General features: G+C 43.7%; 1 protein-coding gene across 13 annotated transcripts in view; it reads left to right on the top strand.

Moving 5' to 3' along the window:
* Positions 1-23,794, top strand: part of MEF2A (myocyte enhancer factor 2A) — a 235,027-nt gene that overhangs the window by 189,459 nt on the left and 21,774 nt on the right. For all 13 annotated transcript variants that reach the window (XM_068275126.1, XM_068275119.1, XM_068275118.1 and 10 more), the window contains 2 exons: positions 945-1,161; positions 7,234-7,293. In XM_068275126.1, coding sequence (XP_068131227.1) covers positions 945-1,161; positions 7,234-7,293 — 277 coding nt within the window. The remainder of the gene's footprint in view (positions 1-944; positions 1,162-7,233; positions 7,294-23,794) is intronic.

Genomic DNA, 23,794 nt, shown 5'->3' with positions numbered 1-23,794 from the left:
CTTAAATTGATTCATCTTTCCCATTAAAAAACATTGCTTGAGATCATCTTTTGAGGTTCCCAAGGGTTACAAGGAAGAGGAACGCTTATAAACCAGTATTCACATCATTATCATAATCTCCTCAGTAGAATGGGTGACATCATGTATACCAATAGAAATAGTTGCTGCAGAGCAATATGTGCAGTTGTATTAAATATTCTATCTGGAGCTAGTGACCCAATCAGGTAGAATTACCTATGTTTACTATGCAAGCCTTATATGGTCGCCAGCACAACTGGAATGCTCTCAGTTTCTGCTTTTATTGCTCAACAGCAAATGGAATAGGTGAAGTGGCGCATTTCCCGCATAGCTTAAGGAGAGCGGATATGCGGGAAATGCTTTTCCATGTATTTTACATACCTGGTTGCTTTATATGTGAATAAAAATGCAACAATCTTGCCTACATCCCAGCTGAACAGGTGACCAAGATCATCAGGGGGATCTGTATGGCTGATATTGTGGTGAAACACCTCCCAAAGTGTGATGTCATGACCATGGTCCTGACATTTTGCTGTCTGTGAACCTTGTTGCATTGTGGGAAACAACGGCTGTTTCCAACAGCCAAGCAATTATTATCTCCCTCTGTGCATAGAATTCTCCGTAAACAAACATACCGCACAGATCAACTGGCAGAACGAAAGATGTCACCACCAGTGATACATTTCAGAATGTAAATAAGGGAGAGGAAAATAAAATTACAATGGGCAAATACTGTCTAAATAATCTATAAATGAATATTGTAAAAATAAGCAATTGTATTCATCATGTTATTTTCACTATAGTTCCTCTTTAAATCTGCTTTTCCAGCATGGAACTTCAATATACATGTTACAATATAAATGTTTTTTGTCTGTTACAAAAGTGTTATGTAGCTTTAATGATGATTTTCTGTTCTTTCTTTACAGCCTGGAATGCAACAGCAGAGTTTCGCAATGTCTGTAACTGTCCCAGTTTCCAACCCATTGCCATACAGTTCTCAAGGGAATACCCTGGTTACCCCTTCATTGGTTGCAAGCACTTCACTAACCGACACAGGGATGCTGTCTCCACCTCAGTCATCACTCCACCGAAATGTGGGGTCTCCTGGGGTATTACAAAGACCCCCAAGCACTGGAAATGCAGGTAAAAGGTTCTCAGACATTTCACTGTTGCAAAATATGGTATGTTAGTGAGTATTATTCCCAGGATCCACTTGCAACATTTGGTTTGCAGGCCTTTTCCGATGCAGCCCCTTCTCACTTACACAATTAGTGTGAGAAACCTCATCTCTGGACAGCTTTAAAGAGAAACTCCGACCAAGAATTGAACTTTATCCCAATCAGTAGCTGATACCCCCTTTTACACTCCTTTTCACAAACCGACCATCTATTCCTTTTCACAAACCGACCATCAGGGGGCGCTGCATGACTGATATTGTGTTGAAACCCCTCCCACAAGAAGCTCTGAGTACCGAGGTACTTCTGGCAGTTTCATGTCTGTGAACCCTGTTACATTGTGGGAAATAGCTGTTTACAGCGGTTTCCAACTGCCAAAACAGCAAGCAGCAGCTACATCTCTTGCCAGCAGTAACAATGTCACATGTAATAAATGTCAGAATATAAATCAGGGATTTAAAATATTTTACAATCGGCAAACACTGACTAAATCATTTATACATAATAATTATTGTAAAAATGAAGCACTTTTTTTATTACATTATTTTCACTGGAGTTCCTCTTTAACGTGTACCTTTAACCACTTAAGCCTAACTGGACAAAAATTCTCGTCCAGTTAGGCTGCGCGCTCTCCCGCGGGTCGCGCGCGCTCCTGCGGCCCCTCCCGTGCGCGCCCCCGCCGCCGGCCGCTAGTTCTGCGATCAATGAAAAGGGATTATAAATCCCTTTCGCTGATCGGACCCCCCCCCCCCCCCCCCCCCGGAGAAAAGCCGACAGCGTCTCTGCAGACGCTGCGGCTTTTCTGAGATCAAAAAGTTCCCCATCTTCATACTTCTTCCTGGGAGCAAGATCGATCGCTCCCAGGACTTTTTGACTGTGGCCATCTTGTGGCCAAATAGTATACTACACCAAAAAACACTTTGATTTAAATAAATACATTTTAACACTTAAAATCCCCTGTTTACCTCCCACAACAAAAAACACCCAAACAAAAGTTTGAATTAAAAAAACATATTTTTTTTTTACAATAATAATAAAAAAAAAAACATTAATAGTTACCTAAGGGTCTGAACTTTTTAAATATACATGTCAAAGGAGTATATCTATATAATTTATTAAATTATGGTCGTGTAAATAGTGATGGACGCAAATTAAAAAAATGCACCTTTATTTCCAAATAAAATATCGGCGCCATACATTGTGATAGGGACATAATTTAAATGGTGTAATAAGCGGGACAAATTGGCAAATAAAGTACATGGGTTTTAATTATGGTAGCATGTATTAATTTCAAACTATAATGGCCAAAAGCTGAGAAATAATGATTTTTTTCCATTTCTTTCTTAATATTTCTGTTAAAATGGATTTAGAATAAATTAATTCTCAGCAAAATGTATCACCCACAGAAAGCCTAATTGGTGGCGGAAAAAACAAGATATAGATCAGATCAATTCATTGTGATGAGTAGTGATAAAGTTATTGGCAAACAAATGGGAGGTGAAAGTTGCTCAGATGCAAAAAAAATTCAACCCTGTGGGCTTAAGTGGTTAAAGGTGTCTCAGATATTATACTTACTTGGGGCTTTTTCCAGCCCCATTGAGGCCGCTCGGTCCCTCCCCAGCTCCACGGGCCGCTCCTATCCTCTGCTGAACAGCCCGGGACTCTGGTCATGTTGCGCTTCATCACACATGTGCGCAGCCCAGTGCAGAACAATCCTTGCGACGAAGCGCAACTTGGCCAGAGTACCAGGCCATCCAGTGGGGGACAGGAGTAGCCCAGGGAGACAGAGAGGAACCAAGAGGCCTCAAGGGGACTGAAGGAAGCCACGGGTAAGTATAAACTTTTGTCTCAGGTTTCCTTTAAGAAAAGGCTAAAAACCCACATCTTTTCCTGAACTTTTGAGAGTACAGAAGGCATGGCCACTGTGCTTTGAGTGCCCAAGGAGAAAAGTGCTTTAAAAATTATTATTATTATTAAAACCTGGGTCCTGAATTGAAGAGAGCCATGAGCCAATCTAAAAGTCAGGCAACGCCGCTATTCTTACCAGAGTGAATGATGATAGTACAGTCTGGAGGGTCTAGCCGTTTACTTTGTGCAGAAGAGATGGTCTTGTTTCACATACCAAACAGACTCCTGCAGTCATTTTTCTAGTTCTGGTTAGAGAAAGAAAGCAAACATCTGTTCCTTGAATCTAGGTCTGGGCACTGGGACACTGTGCTGTCCACACTGTATGTTTCTTCTTGTTGGAAAAATATATTCTACTATAATGAGAACCATGTTCTCTTCTTCATAATGTAAATCATTCTTTTTAGGAATTTACACCTGAATAGATGCTGCATAAAATAGCCACATACAATTTGAAACTGCAGAATACATATACGGCGTTTGAACAATCTGCAAAAAATGTTGATCAGTCATTTCTAATCACTTTTGCACGAAAATTCACTTCTGTGAAAACAGTGTACAGGGTAGAGTTGCAAAGTGGTGGATAGAATACAAACCGTCCCCTACTTCCAAATGACTCGAGTTACATTTCAGAAGCTGTCTTCATGTACAAAATATGCAATAATGTTCTTTTATTACATATTTTTGTTTTTTAAATGTTACAATATTGTATAAGCTGTTATTAGTAGTTCAAAACACTTTAAAAGCACTTTGTAAACAACCATCCATAGTTCATACTATATGCCCAAACCCAGTTACACGAATGTAAATCATTTATCCGTGTTTCACCATATCTAACACTGGACTCAACTTACAAACAAATTCAGCTTACAAACACTGTTCTGGAACAGAACCTGTTAGTACGTTGGTTACCACCTGTAACTGCTTTGAGTTCCAGATGTGCCTCACATTTCATTATAGCTCTCTTGCCTAGATTACACCAGTGGACGAGCCAGTCAGGTGGTGTGATCATGTGACAACCAAAGTGAGAAGAAGAACAGCCAGACTTCCTAATTTTTGTTTTTAATAAACATTTTGAAATGTAACCATAAAAAAATAAAAAAGCCAGACTCCCTTACTCAGAATCCCTGCATTACAGCAGAAAGCAAGTGCCTATATAAGGAAGCAGGACTAGTCACAGGAAGTACAGCATATACCTAAGGGCCACTTCACACTGGACAGATTACGGTAGTTTTTTTTGGGCATCAGTATTTCATTAGTGACCCACCTTTCCGTTGAACGAAGTGCACTGTGAATGTGACTCATCAGTCGATACAGAAAAATCGTTTCCTCCCCAAACTTGCTGTCTTTTCAACAGAACAGGCCTAACGGATCCATTCCTACAGAGCAATGTCAATGGATCCTATTGATTAACATAGGAACCATTCACATGCGTTTGGATCCACTCTGCTGAGGTCCGCTGAACAGACCATTTTATTGCCAATGTGATCCGGGCCTAAGTTTGGTAACAGAAAGCTTGGAGGAGCTAACAAGGCGGAATCACAGGCCCCCTAGTGGCCATACTGCTCAATGCCTTCCAATGTATTTCATCCCACAGAACCTCCAACCTGGTGGATGCAATCGATGAGCTGAAACAGCTGGAATTTTGGCAACAGACAGGCTAGAAGGGAGCTTGCGAGCTACAGTAACACAAACTACACACTATTTCAGGGTACAAAGCTGCCGCCACCTCTGTAGAAGGACAAAGGACCTACTCTCACTGATTCTAAAACCTGTGAATAAAACGGTTAAAATACACACTATTCTGGCTATAGCAATACAGTTACTTCCCGATAGCGTCTCTTCCCAAAGCTAGGATTCGTTCTGGTTGGCTGAATAATAATAGGGTGCAGCTGAGAAAATAAGTGACTTAAAGAGGATCTGTAACCTCAAAAAATCCCCTGGGGGATACTCACCTCGAGTGGGGGAAGCCTCCGGATCCTAATGAGGCTTCCCACACCGTCCTCTGTCCCACGGGGGTCTCGCTGCAGCTGTCCGTGCAGCCGTGACGTAATATTTACCTTCCTGGCTCCTGCGCAGGAGCTCTGACGGCTGTCGGCTCCGAACTACATGGAAATACCCGATTGCCGTCGGGTCTGCTCTACTGCGCAGGCGCAAGTTTCCGGCGCCTGCGCAGTAGAGCTGACCCGACTGAGATCGGGTATTTCCGTGTAGTTCGGAGAGGAAAGCAGCCACAGCGCCCCCGCTGGAGCCAGCAAAGGTAAATATTGAAATTACAGTCGGGCCTGTCGCCGGCTGTTCAGAGGGCTGCAGCGAGACCCCCGTGGGACAGAGGACGGCGTGGGAAGCCTCATTAGGATCCGGAGGCTTCCCCCACCCGAGGTGAGTACCCCCCAGGGGATCTTTTTCATGTTACAGAGTCTCTTTAAAGTTTTTTATTTATAAATGCAATATAAATAATTAATATATACAGAAAATCGTTAAAAATAACAATTAGACAATGATACCCAGTGTAAAATAAAAGGGGAAAGAAAATAAACTGGTACTTAAGTTCAGGAGAAGTATGTACGTTTGTGGAAAGTCCCAAGCACATGGAAAGTACTTTGTTTCCGGATCACAGTTCAAACAAGATGGCAGCTAGCTCTGTCCTCATGCCAGCTGCATGCAATCCTTACGGTGGTAAAATGGAGGACTGGGGTGGAGTCCCAGCCTGGTCCTTTTCAATGATCCAGTTTTTCGGGCGGGATCTCAGGGTCAGCCCATGGGCTGGACTGGGTGTTATTATCTTTTGGGTGAGAAGCTTAAGCCCAACGAAATATGACATTTTCCACACTACATCTCACACTTCTCACACACAAATTATAATCACAAATTCATAATCCTCAAGCAATAGACATCGAAATGATAGTAAACATGGGTGGTGTAAGATGTTCTGGTACTGAGCAGCTGAATAACTCATTGGTTGGGTATGTCAGCGGTATAAATGTAATAATAAAATACTCTGCGGATCCTGACCAACAAAATGATATAACTTCCATATCATATGTATGGCATCCTTTACAAGGCACAAAAATCATATACTACATTTATTCCCAATACACTTAGAAAGGCTCCAGCATGTCTACTGTCCTGCTGTGAAGAGCTGCTTCTGGCTTCCTTTACTGACATGTAAACCCTTTGGTGCTGCTGCTAGTGGAGCTTTCACACCTAGTGGTCATCTGCTCATGAAGGAGACTTCTTTTGTTCTTGTTAATTAAAGAGACTCTGTAGCAAAATGTTGAGCCTTATTTCTTCTATCCTATATGTTCCTATAGCTGTTCTCATGTGCTCTGTCTTACTGCAGCCTTTCCTATTTGCTCAGTGGCTGTGTTATCTCTGTTATATGATCTAATCTTCTCTCTTCTGTAGGCTGAGGCTGGAATGTGTGGAATGTGCTGCACTGCTTGTCATTGGCAGAAGCTATACACACCCTTTCCAGGCCCCCTGCACACTCTGTATGACTCACACACTAAGCTACACTAAGCATATCAATTGCTATGTCTTTTGTTTGTAAACACTGCATAAAACTGGCAATTACAAGCCAGGATTGCAGCAGGGAGTGGCAGAAACAGCACAGAGGGGCCCAGGAGAACATAATGAATAGAATAATATGCTTTTTATTGTAAGAACTTTACAGTACAGATTCTCTTTAAGCACAAACATTGCAATTCCCTGCAGAACATAAGTGATTCCATGAAAAAAAACTTAGAATGGCCAGGTTTCAAAGGCAGACCCCCAAGTTATTTGCATTTTGCTAGAACTCCACATACAATTGGAATTGTACCGTTAATCACAATCAGTGCAGAAAACCGATTGTGATTGTGTTTTTTCATGGTTTGTCCGTGACAGGAGGCAGTCATAATAAGCCTGTTTTGAACACAGCTGCAATGAATGGGCTTTGTTTGAAAAGTTTAATTTCAATGGTAATTCTAATTTTCAGTTATTATCATGATTGCTTTGAGAGTTTACTTTGTTCAGTTTTGGGTTTAGCTGGGCTTTACATGAGAATGGGTGTGAATATAGCAGCTCTGTTTTGTGAGAATAAATTCTTCATCTCAAACTTGTTAACTGAATATATACCATGACCTCTCGGCAGGTGTAATGTTATGTGCGTCGGACATCTCTGTGCCAAATGGAGCAGGTGCCAGTCCAGTGGGTGAGTAGGACATTGCTTTGTCTTGCTTTTCAGATGTAGAGAGTATGTTATTAAAGAGACTCTGTAACAACAAAAACCTCCCCTGGGGGGGGGGTACTCACCTCGGGTGGGGGAAGCCTCCGGATCCTAATGAGGCTTCCCACGCCGTCCTCTGTCCCACGGGGGTCTCGCTGCAGCCCTCCGAACAGCCGGCGACAGAGCCGACTGTAGCTTCAATATTTACCTTTGCTGGCTCCAGCGGGGGCGCTGTGGCTGCTTTCGGCACGGAAATAGACAGAAATACCCGATCTCCGTCGGGTCCGCTCTACTGCGCAGGCGTCGGAAACTTGCGCCTGCGCAGTAGAGCAGACCCGACGGTGATCGGGTATTTCCGCCTACTTCGGAGCCGACAGCCGTCAGAGCGCCTGCGCAGGAGCCGGGAAGGTAAATATTGACGTCACCGCTGCACGGAGGGCTGAAGCGAGACCCCTGATGGATGGAGGACGGCGTGGGAAGCCTCATTAGGATCCGGAGGCTTCCCCCACCCGAGGTGAGTACCCCCCAGGGGACGTTTTGTCGTTACAGTTCCTCTTTAAAGGAAGCCTGTATTGAGAGGAAAATGATAAAGGATGTGATCTTCCTCTTCTAGTATGATTCTTGCTCGTTTCATTTGCTGATCTTATCTCTCACACCTTCTGAAATTGTAATCCTGATTATGTGTGCTGGTCTGGGGTTTTGACACAGAGACACAAAGAACTAATTGGGCGGCAAGGTAACCAGTAGATGTGGCCAATGAGATACAAATAATTCTGGCTTACGTGCTAATTCAATGCAAATAGGATACATCTTGCATTCGCTTCCTGTTTATTTTGATTGGACCAATTTCAAGCTGCATACAATATGCATTAAATTTGCATGCAAGTTGTATCTCAATGACAAACTCCACCAACTGCCATTTTTGAAAAGTGAGTGTAAATAGCAGCCTGCATAATCTACTAAATTTAGGATTCCTGTGAATCCAGTTCTCATTTCATTACTACAATGAACTTTAATGGAGAAAATCGCTAGTGGCCTGTACACACACATGGCAGTTGAGGGCTGTTACCGTAACGAAAACACTGCATGTCGCTAATGGAGCAGAGTGTTCTGTACATGCAGCTATAACAAGGCACCCAGTATAACAAGTTAGAACTCTACTGAAGAAAAATATACAGAGATGAAACATACACTGCCATCAGGAAATGCAGCTTACTTAGAACGGGGAGTTACACTGAGAATACAGGAAATCACAATACCATAGAGATCATTGCAGCACTTTACATTTTAGAGTGACATCTTGTGGTTGCTTTACTATACTGCAGTTTAATAATGTTGTTCCTACCAACAGTCACAAGCTTACAAGCACTTTAAACCCTGCTGACTCTTTACTGCACACATGTTCACAGACCAGATGGTTTTCCCTGTAGAGTACAAACCGTCCTCTACTTACAAACAACTCGAGTTACAATGTTTCAGAAGTACAAAGTTGTCCACATATACAAAATACACAATACTGTTTTTTTATTTCATATTTTTGTTGTTAAATGTTTCAGTATTGTATAAACTGTTATAAGTAGTTTGAAACACTTTAAAAGCACATTAAAAACAACCAAAAAGCTAAGTTTACACTATATATCCAAACCTAGAGCTGCCCGAAAGTAAATGTATCCATGTTTCACCATGTAAGGTCGCATTCACAGTGGGATGTTATGGTCGCACTTTAAATAGTCTTATAACGCACCTTACCGCACTGCAATGCTAATCCTATGGGTGGTTCACAGTGTAACGTTAAAGTCGCGTTAAAAATGTTGTGGTGACTCACTGCTTGCAGTGCGTTACCTCTTAACGCAGACACGTTGCGACTTTAACCTTCTTGGCGGTAACCCCGAACGTAGTTCGGGGTAAGCCGCCGGAGGGTGCCGCTCAGGCCCTGCTGGGCCGATTTGTTTAATTTTTTTTTTGCTGGACGCAGCTAGCACTTTGCTAGCTGCGCCAGCACCCTGATCGCCGCCGCCGCGCGCCCGATCGCCGCTATACGGTGCGGCGCGCGGCCCCCCCCCCCCCCCCAGACCCCGTGCGCTGCCTGGCCAATCAGTGCCAGGCAGCGCCGAGGGGTGGCCCGGGACTCCCAATGACGACCCGACGTCAGTGACGTCAGTGACGTCGGTGACGTCATTCCGCCCCGTCGCCATGGCGACGGGGGAAGCCCTCCAGGAAATCCCGTTCTTTGAACGGGATTTCCTGATCGGAGATCGCCGAAGGCGATCGAAGAGGGCGGGGGGATGCCGCTGAGCAGCGGCTATGATATAGAAAAAAAAAAATAAAAAAAAAACTGCCGCGCTGCCTCCTGGCGTATTTTTTTATACCGCCAGGAGGGTTAAAGGGACTCCGAGCAGTGCAGAAACTATAGAAAGATGTATATCATTTTAAAGCTCTCTTTCTCCTCTTTCCAATGATATATAAACCGCCACCCTACGTCTTTTAGTTTTCGCTATTTTCGCGATTGAAATTGCCGCGGCCGTGATTTCGATCGCGAAAATAGAGAAAACTAAAAGGCGTAGGGCAACGATTTAGGTGTCGCCAGAAAGAGGAGAAAGAGAGCTTTAAAATGATATCCATCAAGCCATAGTTATATTGTATTACACAGGACGACACTTTCCCCAGTGTCAGCAGCTCCATTCTGCTGAATGCAGCTGCTGACTTTGACAAAAAGTCGCCCTGTGTAATACAAGTAACTATGGAAAGATGGATATCATTTTAAAGCTCTCTTTCTCCTCTTTCTGACGACACCTAAATCGTTGCCCTACGCCTTTTAGTTTTCTCTATTTTCGCGATCGAAATCGCAGCCGCGGCAATTTCAATCGCGAAAATAGCGAAAACTAAAAGGCGTAGGGTGGCGGTTTATATATCATTGGAAAGAGGAGAAAAAGAGCTTTAAAATGATGTGCATCTTTCCATAGTTTTTGCACTGCTCGGAGTCCCTTTAAAGAGGAACTCCAGTGAAAATAATGTAATAAAAAAAGTGCTTCATTTTTACAATAATTATGTATAAATGATTTAGCCAGTGTTTGCCCATTGTAAAATATTTTAAATCCCTGATTTGTATTCTGACATTTATCACATGGTGACATTTTTACTGCTGGCAAGTGATGTAGCTGCTGCTGCTTGCTGTTTTGGCAGTTGGGAACCGCTGTAAACAGCCATTTCCCACAATGCAACAGGGTTCACAGACAGGAAACTTCCAAGCGTACCTACTCAGAATTTCTTTGTGGGAGGGGTTTCACCACAATATCAGCCATACAGCGCCCCCTGATGGTCTGTCTGTGAAAAGGAATAGATTTCTCATGTAAAAGGGGGTATCAGCTACTGATTGGGATGAAGTTCAATTCTTGGTCGGAATTTCTCTTTAACGTCGCATTAAACCGTAACATCCCACTGTGAATACAGCTTAAAACACATGACTCAACTAAAAACAAATTCATCTTACAAGCAATCTATTTGTAAGTAGGGGACCACCTGGATTCTTTTTAGAGTGGCAAAATGGCTCAATGCTGTCATTGTGGGCTTATAATGTGGCTTTAGGTGCAAGAATGTGCTACACCCCACTGTTCCCCTAGCTATAGATATACCGGTATTCAGCTGACTCCACTATAGCAGTTACCGATTTCTTTGCACTCATATTGAGCAAGTTGGAATGGAGTTCACGAATGATGAAAGGCAGAAGTTCACATTGCAACCTCACAAAATGGTTTTTAATCTTCTCCGCGCTGATGGCCTTTGCTTTTATTGTGTGCATATGTTTGCTCATGTGCAATTTATTACTTAGCAGACGGAAATGCATTGTGAATATGGCTATGACGCAGGCAGTGCTCGCTACAGGAATCACATTGTGGAGTTTAGGTATGGGTCACAGCAGGAAAGAGACTCTGCACATAAACAATACCAGCCCAGTCTGCTCTACATCGGGGGGGGGGGGGGGGGGGGATTCCTTATTGTCCACAGAATGATCCCCCCCCCCCCCCCCCTACTCATATTAAAAAGGAAGACTAAATTATTCATTATTACATTCATGTAAAAAGTAATCTGTGTATTTTAGATGTTGTTTTCAGATTATGCTGATCTCTGGTTCTCTCTCTGTCTATTGAGTTTGCAATGGAATAAAAATGTACTCATACTCGATATTGGCATAAGTTTACTAACTTTGTATTGTCCGTTTTACTTTTACTATGCAGATTGATTTATACATTTTCTCACAAGGCTGGTTGTTTCTTTTACTTTTAGGCTCGGATCACAGTGTGACGTTGTGTTGCATTCCCTTTATAACAGGAACGCAACGCAATCTAACAAAAAAGTCGCACCACACATAATGCAGCCTTTAGGTGCCATGCAGTCAATGAAAAGTATGCTTTGCTGCCTCTGGTAATGCACAAGTTATGCAGTAACGCATGCAGTGAGTTGGGATACTCTAGTGCATTGAATCCCAACGCACCGCATGGACTGTGAACATTCCATAGACTTACTATTGCAGTGCGACTTTCTGCGTTAAGATGCCCCATAAAGTCGCACTGCAACATCCCACAGTGAACCTAGCTTTAAAGTGTACCTGAAACGGGCAGGAGTGAAAAAATATATATACATACCTGGGGCTTCCTCCACCCCCTCCAGGCTGATCGCTTCCTCGCCAACCTCCTGCGCCATCTCAATCTTTGGCAGCCCAGCCTAGAAAGCCTTCCAGTTGATGTAGGCGCAGTCCGACTGCACACGCTTCCTGTCACATTCCCGTGCCTGGGAGCGTTGTGCGCCTGCACAGGCACAGAACACTTCTGGCTATGGAAGCGCGACAGGGGCACAGTAGGCCCCAGACCAGAGGACTTTCTGGGGTGAATTGCCGAAGATCCAGGTAGCGCAGGAGGACAGTGAGGAAGCGATCAGCCTGGAGAGGGAGGAGAAAGCGTCAGGCCTGTTTATTTTTATTTGCTCCTGCCCATTACAGGTACATTTTAAACTTCATTTAAATGTTAAAAGGTCAAATGTCATGTTAATAAGTTAACATGATAAAACATAACAGACCAGACAAACAACTGGTGTCTGTTATTGCAATACAAGTCATATAGTAATATGTTGGCCCTTTTTTAAATTAATAATCATAATAATAATTAAATATTACAAAATGCATAGAGTAATGGGTAGGATAATATAACCATTTAAATTGTAAACATTTCAAATAATCGCAGGTGAAATCTGGCGTGAAATATTATTAATATCCAATAGGGTTATTGTCTATTGCACTTCAACCACGGTGCCCACACTTTTTCAAACTTATTTGGACAGTTTCTATTGGCATATGCCAACCGGTATAGAGGAAGACTGTTTCTAGGAGTTTATCGTAGGACTAGTACCCAATTTCCAAACTTTAGACATTTATTTTCTAGCTAAAAAGTCTAGTTAAATATTGTAGCACTCAAATAAGCTTATGGTAAATGCTACAGTGAGGCCCTGCTTGAAGGTGATTATAAAAAAAATTAGCTGTGTAATTATATTCATCATACAGATATCCTCTATATTGTTTTTTTGTTTCACCTTCATCCCTCTTCTTTCTCTTCTTACTTCTATGTTCTGCTTCTTTGTCTTCCCTATTTCCTTTTACCCCTGACTAGAGATGGCCCGAACGGTTCCCGGCGAACTTCGGTGGTTCGTGGAGAACCGCAAACTTTTCGGGAAGTTCAATTCGCTCCCACAGTGCATCATGCGGGTCAACTTTGACCCTCTACATCACAGTCAGCAGGCACATTGTAGCCACGTAGGCTCCCTCCTGGAGCCTCCCCCCTTCCTTTTTAAAGGCAGGCAGCGTCAGGCATTGGACTCACTCGTGTGCCTGCAGTAATTAGAGAAGGGAGAGCTGCTGTGCAGAAACCTATAGGGGAAGCTTAGTTAGGCTCTTGTAGGTTTCTTAGCTTGCTCCTTGCTGATTCTTATTGCTAAGAAAGCACCTCCCAACAGCTCTTTTGAGAGCTAATCTTGTTCTTGTGATCTATTTTTTTTTGTGTGTGTGTGTGTGGCCCACTTGCATTATATACAGCCCTGTCAGTAAGTTGCAGCTGGCCTTTGGCTCCTTGGTGGTATAATCATTACTACTGTGCCAGGTGCACATTGTAATACCCATCACTGCATATACCTACCTGTTGTTCACTTCAGTGCACCCACCTATCTACGTGAGCGCACGCAGTGTCACTGTGCCTGTCCGGTACCTGTCTGTGAGTGACAGGTGCACATTGTAATACCCATCACTGCATATACCTACCTGTTGTTCACTTCAGTGCACCCACCTATCTATGTGAGCGCACGCAGTGTCACTGTGCCTGTCCGATACCGGTCTGTGTGTGACAGGTGCACATTGTAATACCCATCACTGCATATACCTAACTGTTGTTCACTTCAGTGCACCCACCTACCTAGGTGAGCGCACGCAGTGTCACTGTGCCTGTTCGGTACCTGTCTGTGTGTGACAGGTGCACATTGTAATACCCATCACTGGATATACCTACCTGTTGTTCACTTCAGTGCACCCACCTACCTACGTGAGCGCACACAGTTTGATATTTAATACCACCAGTCACTGTACCTGTTCACGGTACATGTGTGTGACAGCTGCACATTTAATACCCATCACTGCATATACCTACCTGTTGTTCAGTGCACCCACCTACCTATGTAAGTGCACGCAGTGTGATATACCACTCCGTGCATACCTGTTAACTGCACCTGTGTGACTGCACATTGTATTAGTCAAGTCAATGCATACCTTTCACTTCATCCTCCCCGATATGAACAAAACAGGTAGAGGCAGAGGTAGAGGCAGACCCAGAGGAAGGCCACCCGGCAGATCTGTGCGAGGTCATGCTGATGTGATTTCATGCGGCCCTGGCCCAAAGTACAGTGCTCAAAAGAAGGCACGTCCCATCAACTCCCAAGATTAACAGGACGTGGTTGACTATTTAACACAGAACACCTCATCTTCCGCAGCCACCAGCGCCACTACAAGCATCATATCCGCTGCATTTGACAGTTATTTGGTGGGGAAATCACTGATGCACAGCCATTATTGTTACAACCAGATGAAGGCGCTAAGCAAGTTACACCACCTCAAGTTAGGCGACACTATGGACGTAACGTGTGAGGAGGACGATGATGAAGTACCTGCTGTTGGTGCAGTTTTGGAGGTGTCTGAGGCAAACGAAGCTGGGCAGGATGATTATGATTGTATCTCAAGAGGTCAGCGCTCACAGCAAAAGGTTAAGAGGTTAGCCAGTTCGCCCTCTCTTCACATTAAACAAATATACAACAAGAGAGATGGCGCTCTGGCATTTAAAAACACACAATCACAATATGGTTAAAAGTCCATGTACACAGCTCCTAAAATTATAAAATGTCCATAGGCATCTGAAACTTGGGATTTATCTTCTCCTATATTAGAGACAAGATCTGCTGCATATCCTGTTTGTATTGCATGTGAGTGGGCCACCACCAACACCCTTTGTGTGCCACTCACCGCTGTAGCAGACCAACCAATGGTCTATATGCACCTTGGGACTGTTCCCGGGTCGTCCCCCACCTCTCGATCACAATGCTCATTGCAATCCAGATGTAGCTTCATATGCACCTCAATAAAAAATGCTCCACATAGCGTAATACTGCTAAAATCGTTTTAATAATAAAAAGCAATTGCACTTACAAGCTCCATGTAGGTTAAAAAGTATGAGTAATTTTGGCACGGTCTCTCTCCCGCATTAGTGGCCAGGCTGGCAGGCTTAGGCTGGACCCTGTCACTCCTCCGCTGCGCATACGGTGGACGCCGGGATACCTATTCGCCTCCTCACCACGCTGCTCCGTGCTCACTCACTCGCTTATTATTAAAACGATTTTAGCAGTATTACGCTATGTGGAGCATTTTTTATTGAGGTGCATATGAAGCTACATCTGGATTGCAAAGAGCATTGTGATCGAGAGGTGGGGAACGACCCAGGAACAGTCCCAAGGTGCATATAGACCATTGGTTGGTCTGCTACAGCGGTGAGTGGCACACAAAGGGTGTTGGTGGTGGCCCACTCACATGCAATACAAACAGGATATGCAGCAGATCTTGTCTCTAATATAGGAGAAGATAAATCCCAAGTTTCAGATGCCTATGGACATTTTATAATTTTAGGAGCTGTGTACATGGACTTTTGACCATATTGTGATTGTGTGTTTTTAAATGCCAGAGCGCCATCTCTCTAGGATGATTATGATGATGACGATGATACGGATGCCACGTGGGTTCCTAAGAGACGAGATGACCAAGGGGACAGTTCAGAGGGGGAGTCAGAGAGGAGTAGGAGGAGACTAGTTGCTGAAAGAAGCAGGGGGAGCTCATCATCAGAAACAGCTGGTGGCAGTGTCCGACGCCATGTATCGCCACCTATGGACAGCCAGCCAACATGCCCTTCAACGTCAGCTGCTGATGCCACCATAGTGCCATCACCCCAGGGGGGCTCAGCGGTTTGAAAAGGTTTTAATGCATCTGCCTCAGATCAGAGCAAAGCCATCTGTTCTCTCTGCCTCCAAAAATTGAGCCGTGGAAAGGCCAACACCCACGTAGGGACAACTGCCTTATGAAGGCACATGCAGAAAAGGCACAAACTGCAATGGGAAGAGCACCAGAGGAAAAGCAGCACACAAAAGAAAAGCCACCCTCCTTCTCGTCTTCCTCCTTCAGGTGCAGCATCTTCAGCCGCTTTCTCCCTTGCACCTTCACAGCCACCCTTCTCCGCTCTGCCTCCGCCTGACTTTGAGCGGTTCCTGCTCTTCTGCCCACAGCAGCCAGGTGTCTGTGAAGGAAATCTTTGAGTGGAAGAATTTCTGACAGTCACCCCCTTGCTCAGCGTCGGACAGCTGGCTTGGCGTAACTTTTAGCTCGCCAGCTGTTACCATACCAACTTGTGGACTCTGAGGCCTTCCCTAAATTTGTGGCCATTGGGACACCGCAGTGGAAGATACCAGGCCGCAATTATTTCTCTTAAAAGGCGATACCCAAACTGTACCATGAAGTTGAGAGGCAAGTGGTGTCATCTCTGGCACACAGCGTTGGGTCAAAGGTCCACCTGACCATGGATGCCTGGTCTGCCAAGCACGGTCAGGGCAGGTACATTACTTACACAGCCCATTGGGTCAACTTGGTGACCGATGGCAAGCAGGGAGTACGTGACTGTGCAGTGGACCAACTTGTGACACCTCCACGGCTTGCAGGCCGACCTCCTGCCACCTCCTCTCCTCCTTCTACATCCTCTTCACTGTCGTCATCCTCCTCCTCCTTGGCTGAGTGGCAGTTCAACTTTACTGGTGCTGCGATCTCCTCTCCAGCTACACAGCCCCAGCTCCCCAAGGTCTATGCTGCATGCCAGGTACGACGGTGTCACGCCATCTTAGACATGTCTTGCCTCAAAGCGGAGAGTCACACTGGAGCAGCTCTCCTGGCTGCTCTTAACAAAAAATAGATGTAAGCTTTAACAATGGTAGAGAAAGAACCATCGAAAGTTGATAAGGCAGTCAGACATTACCTGATATCACTGAGGAAGAGCAATCTCGCCATGATGCGCACCAGTCCAGCACGGCCGTCACTACGCAAACAGCTGTTTGCGGTGCGTTACACAGTGAGTTTGGTGTGTCAGTGTGAAGCAGAACTCTAATTACACTCCCTGATTGATGTATACACATGCAAGATGTTTTAAAGCACTTTAGGCCTGCAATTTAGCATTCAGTGTGATTTCTGCCCTTAAAACGCTGCTTTGCGCCAAACCCAGATTTTTCCCTGGGACTTTTGGCATGTATCCCATTCCTCCATGCAGAAACTCAGATGTTAGACCCCTTGAAACATCTTTTCCATCACTTTTATGGCCAGCATAAGTGTTTCTAGTTTTCAAAGTTTGCCTCCCCATTGAAGTCTATTGTGGTTCGCGAAAGTTTGCGCGAACCGAACTTTTGCGGAAGTTTGCAAACCGAAAATCGGAGGTTCGGGCCATCTCTAGCCCTGACAAGTTTGTATTTAGTAGGATAATTAAACCTGCTGAATCCAGGTATCGTTTGCCTTCTCTTACCTTATGTTACAGCACTCAGTAGCTTATAGCCCTAATATTTACCTCCTTCAAATGGAAAATGTGTATGGCTGACGTAGTGGTGTTGTCAAGCAGTTCTGCCTCCCTGGTCACTGAGGGGCTTTTGGCTGCAGCCAAATAGCAGCATTTGTTGCTACGTGCATGTCAGCAATTGATACACTGTGCGGTCACCTGTCAGCTAAAAAACGCATTATGTTGCATCTGTGCTCAGATGTGACTTAGTGTGGCGGCCACCTCTGCCCATTTCATGTGCTAGTAAATGCCTGGCTGATGGCCGTGAACAGCTGACAGGCAGTGGATTCACCACTTTCAGCCTCCCACGTGAAATAATCCTTAGATCATCTACTGTAAAATTCCTCTTACGTTTTACAGGATGGGAGACTCATTACCTAGACCAGGGGTGTCAAACTCAGTCACATAAAGGGGCAAAATCTAAAACCTAGTTTAAGTCAGGGGCCAAATTGTTCAATAAGATTTAACATTTATTGAACAGTCTCAAACTAAGTGACATAACTATAGTGAACATGGGGGGGGGGGGGGAGCTCCTCCCCCTTCTGCAGAGCAGAGCAGCGCAGTGGAGAAGTTTAATATTTACCTGCCGCAGTGCTACTTCAGCAGAATCTCTTCAAGATGAAATGTGGCCCAAGTGAAGATCCTCGCCACACGAGGGGATTTGGATGCCAAAAGGGGGCCCCATGGTAAATTTGCTGAGGGGTCCCATGGGTTGTTGCTGCACCCCACCTCAAACTGACAATGTTTCAACTAGAAACTGTCATCGGTGTGCTCCTCTGGATGGGAAAGCAGTGTGCTGTCATTGTTTTACTTCTAACAGTGATGCACATTTGAAGTTCTGGAGGGACACATAAACTGGCAAGGAGGGCCACATTCGGCCTGCAGGCCTTGTGGTTGACACCTGCACTCTAGACTTTGGCTACTCTGCATCATGTGACAGGCTGGATAGAGTACTGGTTAAGGGCACCGCCTTTGACATGGGTTCAAATCCTGGCTAGAGTCAGTTCTTATTCAGTAAGGAGTTCAAGGCAAGACTCCCTCACATTGCAGGGTGGCCTCCTGAGCGCGTCCCAATGGCTGCAGCTCTTGAACACTTTCACTCTGACAGGAGAAAAGCGCTATAAAAATGTTTGGATTATTATAAACACTCAGTAGGGCATTGTAGTTAGACCAGCAATAAAGGAACTTATCCACATCTCAATCATGAAAGCTTTACAAAGAAGATATTAATTATTCTATTACTATTATTCTTTGTTTTGAAAACAAAACTGGTTTACGTATAAAAAAAATAAGTAAAATAAAATTTGTATGCAGGAAGTTCATATACTGTAAGCCTTGGATGCAGAAGGTCTTTGCCTGCATTCTTCTTTAAATCAAAGTGCAAATCTGCTTAATTTTTTGTTGTATGATTTTTACAAATGACCAGGAGCCTTGTGCTTCAAATTACACAGGAGGGAGATTTAGCAGAAAATCCTCTGCACAGCATAAACGCTGCAAAATCCATCATCCCCAAAATATTACTTACCAAGCACAACAGGAACACAAGATGGTACAGTGTATTCTCGAAGAGCCAGAGACGAGTGTTTATTCCATGTGCTGGAACTTCTTGTCATTATAGGAATAATTCAGTTGCTGTGAAATGAATGGAGTTTGAGTAGAAACCCAGATGTGTCCCATTTACTGTCTGCATGTGGCAGATGCTGGCCTGATGCAGTGTGTGCAAGGAGCAAAATGTACGTTTTCAAAGATGCATATGCATGGATAGCTAATGTATGAAACTAAAGCCTAATGGGCCCAGGTGCCGTGCCTGTCCACTCTCCCTCTAATGACCTCTTTATCCTCTCACAACGACTTTCTCTCAAGCTGAAAAAGGATGGCGTCCCATTCATTTATTGCTGCAAGTGTCTTCAGACTAGAACCATCTTTGTAGCTGTTCAGCACTGGCTGAATTGACTTTCAAGCCATGAAGAGTGTGGTTAGACACCTGCAGTATTGTAGAAGCTGCACAGCCTATTGTTTCCAAAGCTGCAGAGCCAGCTCCTCCTATGTCTTCATTGTCTGGAGAGGGGACATCAGGGGAAAACATGGCTTCTGGGGATAGGAGGTGACCACATGAGGCCCCCTCCCCTTTTTGCCTTTATATCTGGTTGGAATAGCAATAACAGTAAGCCCTGTTTCTATGGCACTGTCATAAGTCATACAGAACATAAAAAGCATGTCTACATGCAAGGGTCACAACCACAGTATGGGCTATTATATGGTTTAGTCATTTTATTAGTGAGTTTAGTGTTCTGCATACAGTGCCCTCTTGCCATATATTCTCTTTTGGACGATGACCACAATAAATATTTAATGATGATACCATTTCTGTAACCCCCACAGTAATAGGAGCATTATTATTGGCATTCTTCCTGTAGACCTGATTCAGAGAGGGAAATATGACCTGTATTGATTTTTTTTTCTTCTAAAAAGCAAATCCTATATGATAATGCATCAAGAATGTATTCAAAAAGAGAAGAGACACAATGCTTAGTTTGCACATGCTGCTAGGTACAAGTAATAGGTTGTGCGTTCTTTATGCACTTACATGTACTCAGTGGTGTAAATGCAATGTATGGGTTTTCCACATGTAGGCACATTTGAGCAGTGATGCCCTTTCCTTCCTCCTCCCTATACAGAAGGTATGATACACTCACATACATGGCACAGTGCATGGGCATCAGGATGCGGAGTTCTGTAGGCTGCCATAGGCGCCCATATAAATAGTGGCTATAGGCAGAAATGTGTGTGCCTGCTATTATTCAGATGCCATGGGTGCCCACCTTTCTGCAAGTGCCCCCTATTTGTAGCCACATTCTGCATTTTGGGCAGCCCTGGCGCGCGCTATTTATTGGGTGCAGCAGGTGCCCACATTTCTGCATATAGGCGCCATTTATATGGGTGCCTACGGCAGCGCCCCAATCATTTTCTTTTTTGTTGTGGCAGATTGGTGGCCGAGGTGGGGCAGATGGTGTACATTGGGGGGGGGGGGGCAGTTAAGGTTAGCAATGAGGGGAACAGTTAAAGGACCACTATCGCGAAATTTGTAAAAAAGCAACATACATGTAAGCACATACACTTAAGAAGTAGGTTTCTTCCAGAGTAAAATGAGCCATAAATTACTTTTCTCCTATGTTGCTGTCACTTACTGTAGATTGTACAAATCTGACAGAACCGACAGGTTTTCGACTAGCCCATCTCCTCATAGGGGATTCTCAGGGTTTTATTTATTTTAAAAAGCACTTGGTGAATGGCAGTTGCCCTGTCCAGCTGCTAGAATAGTGTGCAGTGAGAAGGGAGCAGGGGCCAGCATCTTTGTATAAATCCTTTTTCCGGGAATGTCTTTATAAAGAATAAAAGCAATGTTGATAATCCCACATGAAGTGAAGGACTAGCCCAAAACCTGTTGCTTCTGTCAGATTTCTACTACCTACTGTAAGTGACAGCTACATAGGAGAAAAGTAATTTAAGGTTCATTTTACCCTGGAAGAAAAATACTTTTTTGTTTTATTTGTATATGTACACATTTAAAATTTTTCATTTTTTTGTGATAGTGGTCCTTTAAGGTCGGGGGGGGGGGGGGGGATGAGTGCAGGTGGTTAAGGTTAGGTGTCCAGGGGGACGGTTAGGGTTAGGCATTGGAGGGAGGGTGTTTAGGGTTAGGCATCGGTAGATGAAGGGGTTCTGTGTTAGAATAGGGTTAGGTTTGGCTGTGGTAAAATATCAGTGTTACTTACCAATATTTTACTATTGTAATTGCACTGTAGCATATTGGTAAATGTACTGCTAAATTTATATTACTGTCGGCTATTTAATGTACGCGTTATCCCTATTCACAGATTCTGCATCAATAACTATTAACTGATTAGACACGCTGATAGTCACAGGCTTAAACAGAAAATATAAGGGAACTGAACAAACTAGGGATCTCCTGGGCTCCAAAGCAGTCTCTGTGGCTGTTATGACTGTATTTCCGCTGCATACATTATAGACATTATCAGCTAGTTTTATTATGCCAGTCACTAGTCACTCTGTGATTCTCATCCAAAGGCATAAGCACAAGCACTGTGAGCAGCATTTATATTTATAAGGCGGTGTGCTTGCAAAACAAAAAACAATCTGGCCAGAGACTCTTTTTCGAATTGGTACTTTTCACCGCTGCTTTTGGCATAACTCGCACCCAGATGAAAAATTATCAAAACTCTGTGTACCAATAGGCCAGCGTTGGGGTTTTGGGGTGGTAAGTGTTAAGGAGCCCACTAATTATCCTAACTTTGTTGTCCAATCTTAAAATTTCTATGTAATATAAGGGACTGCCTTAAGTATTCAGTCAATATATTCACTCTTCTTACCTTTCTGCTACATAAATTTGGTAAGATTAGACAAAAAAGATTGAATCATTAGTGGGCAAATTAGGCTTCAGCTAAGTGTTAAGGTGGCCACACATGGTACAATTTTTCTATTCAATTTTAGCCCAATTCAATTAAAACGATTTGGTTGTACCAAAAAACAAAAAACAAAAAAAATAGAAATCTGATCGAATGTTCCTTTTACCTCCATGTTTGAGATTGGATGTGTTGGAAAATGAACAGCAGCAAACAATGATGGCATGAGATATTAATAGATGTACAGAGATTGAATCTGGTGATAAATGTCATAGTGAAAAATGTATTTTCTTGCAAATGCAAAATGATTAAAAGTTGATTGAGTGAAAGGTTGCCATGCAGGAGGGTTTTCTAACCAACCATTTCCATGTTTTACGATCTTTTTTCCCAAAATTACGTCAATTTCAAACACATGTGTGTTAAACCGAACAATTTCTTCAAAACAAATTAGATCGATTGGTTGAATACAATCAAAATAAAAGTTGTATCTTGTGTGGCCACTTTTGGAGTCAGACTAGGGGTTGGCCAGCATTATGAGTTATGTTTAGGTGAAAATATGTAGTTAGTTTTGGGTTAATCATATTTCAGAAGTTGAGCTTTATTTAGGGTTCATTTAAAGTACACCTGAAGTGAGAGGGATATGAAGGATGGAATATATAGAGATCTAGCTGAAGGATCCCAGACTGTCCATAAATGAAATCCATGAGGTCTGTAAATACCAGAATAAAGAGTTTGCTTTTCTTATTCCCCATAACGGAGTAAGCCATATTGTGATTTGGGCTTAGACTAGCATCTTCTACCTGATTATGGGCTCTTTTCCACTTGCTGAGATCCGCTCACAAAAGCCAAATTCAGCCGCTTTTCTGATCACAACAGCGTCGCGATTCGCAAGTAGGATAACTTCAGCATGCTTTACTTTCATGCTATTATTCCTTACCTCACTTTTATCTGTGTCTCCTCATATTGACTCAGAGTTGGATTTGGTGCCATTTCCCTTTCTACACATCAGCAGCACTTGCTGGTTTATTACAGTCACACAGTGGAAGGCAGCCACAACTCACATTGGTTTGCATAGATTGCTTGACATGGATTCTATCATCTCCTCACCTTCTTGGCCTTGTCTCTTCTCAGCTGCTGTGCCTTTTGAAGTCTGAAGAGCTGGCTGAATGAAATTGGGACAGGCGTGTGTGCATGCGTGTGGGTGCGGGTGCGTGTTTGTGCGCGTGTATGTGTGTGTGCGCGTGAAATATGTTGCAATATTATACTGACTTTATTTGCTTAGCATTAGCATTTTACTCGGATTTCTCTCTCTCTTTATTAGTGGTTATAATGGGGCAGCCCGTGCCGTGGTCAGGGGAATTGAGCAGCATCCTGTCATAATACATGCAGCCTCCCTCCTGAAGAGATGGGAGCACAGCCCCCATTCAGCATGGCTGTTCTCTGAGCCAGTGCTATTAGAACAGGACTGGCAGTTCTGCTGGATAATTGCCTTATGTTATGACAGCAAAATAGGATTGAATCAGACATTATTAACAGAAGAAGTGCCTGACTGCAGCTATGAGATTCTGCTGCCTGCCTGTTTGGTGCCTGATTAATTTTGGGCTGAAGAGGCTGAGAGCTGTGCAGTGACAGCACTGTCAAGATTATGGAAAGTTTATTGGATCTTGCTTGTTTAGAAAAAAAAAATAGAGAAATGCCCACACAGCCAACAGGAAATGACTGGACTGGGTGTGGATGGAGGGATTCATCTGGCAGAGCCAGCCTTGCACACCAAGGCCAGCACAGGATGTGCTGATTGTGGTGCACTTATGCTGCGGTTTTCCAGCAACTGTTCCATTTTAGCTTTATTACCCTTTAGACTTGGGACGTTACAAAACATCCAGATTTTAAGGAGAA

This window comes from Hyperolius riggenbachi, chromosome 3 (assembly GCF_040937935.1).
Source record: "Hyperolius riggenbachi isolate aHypRig1 chromosome 3, aHypRig1.pri, whole genome shotgun sequence".
NCBI classification, from domain to species: Eukaryota; Metazoa; Chordata; class Amphibia; order Anura; family Hyperoliidae; genus Hyperolius; species Hyperolius riggenbachi.
The sequence above is the reverse complement of the archived record's forward strand: the minus strand, read 5'-3'. Positions and strand labels throughout refer to the sequence as shown.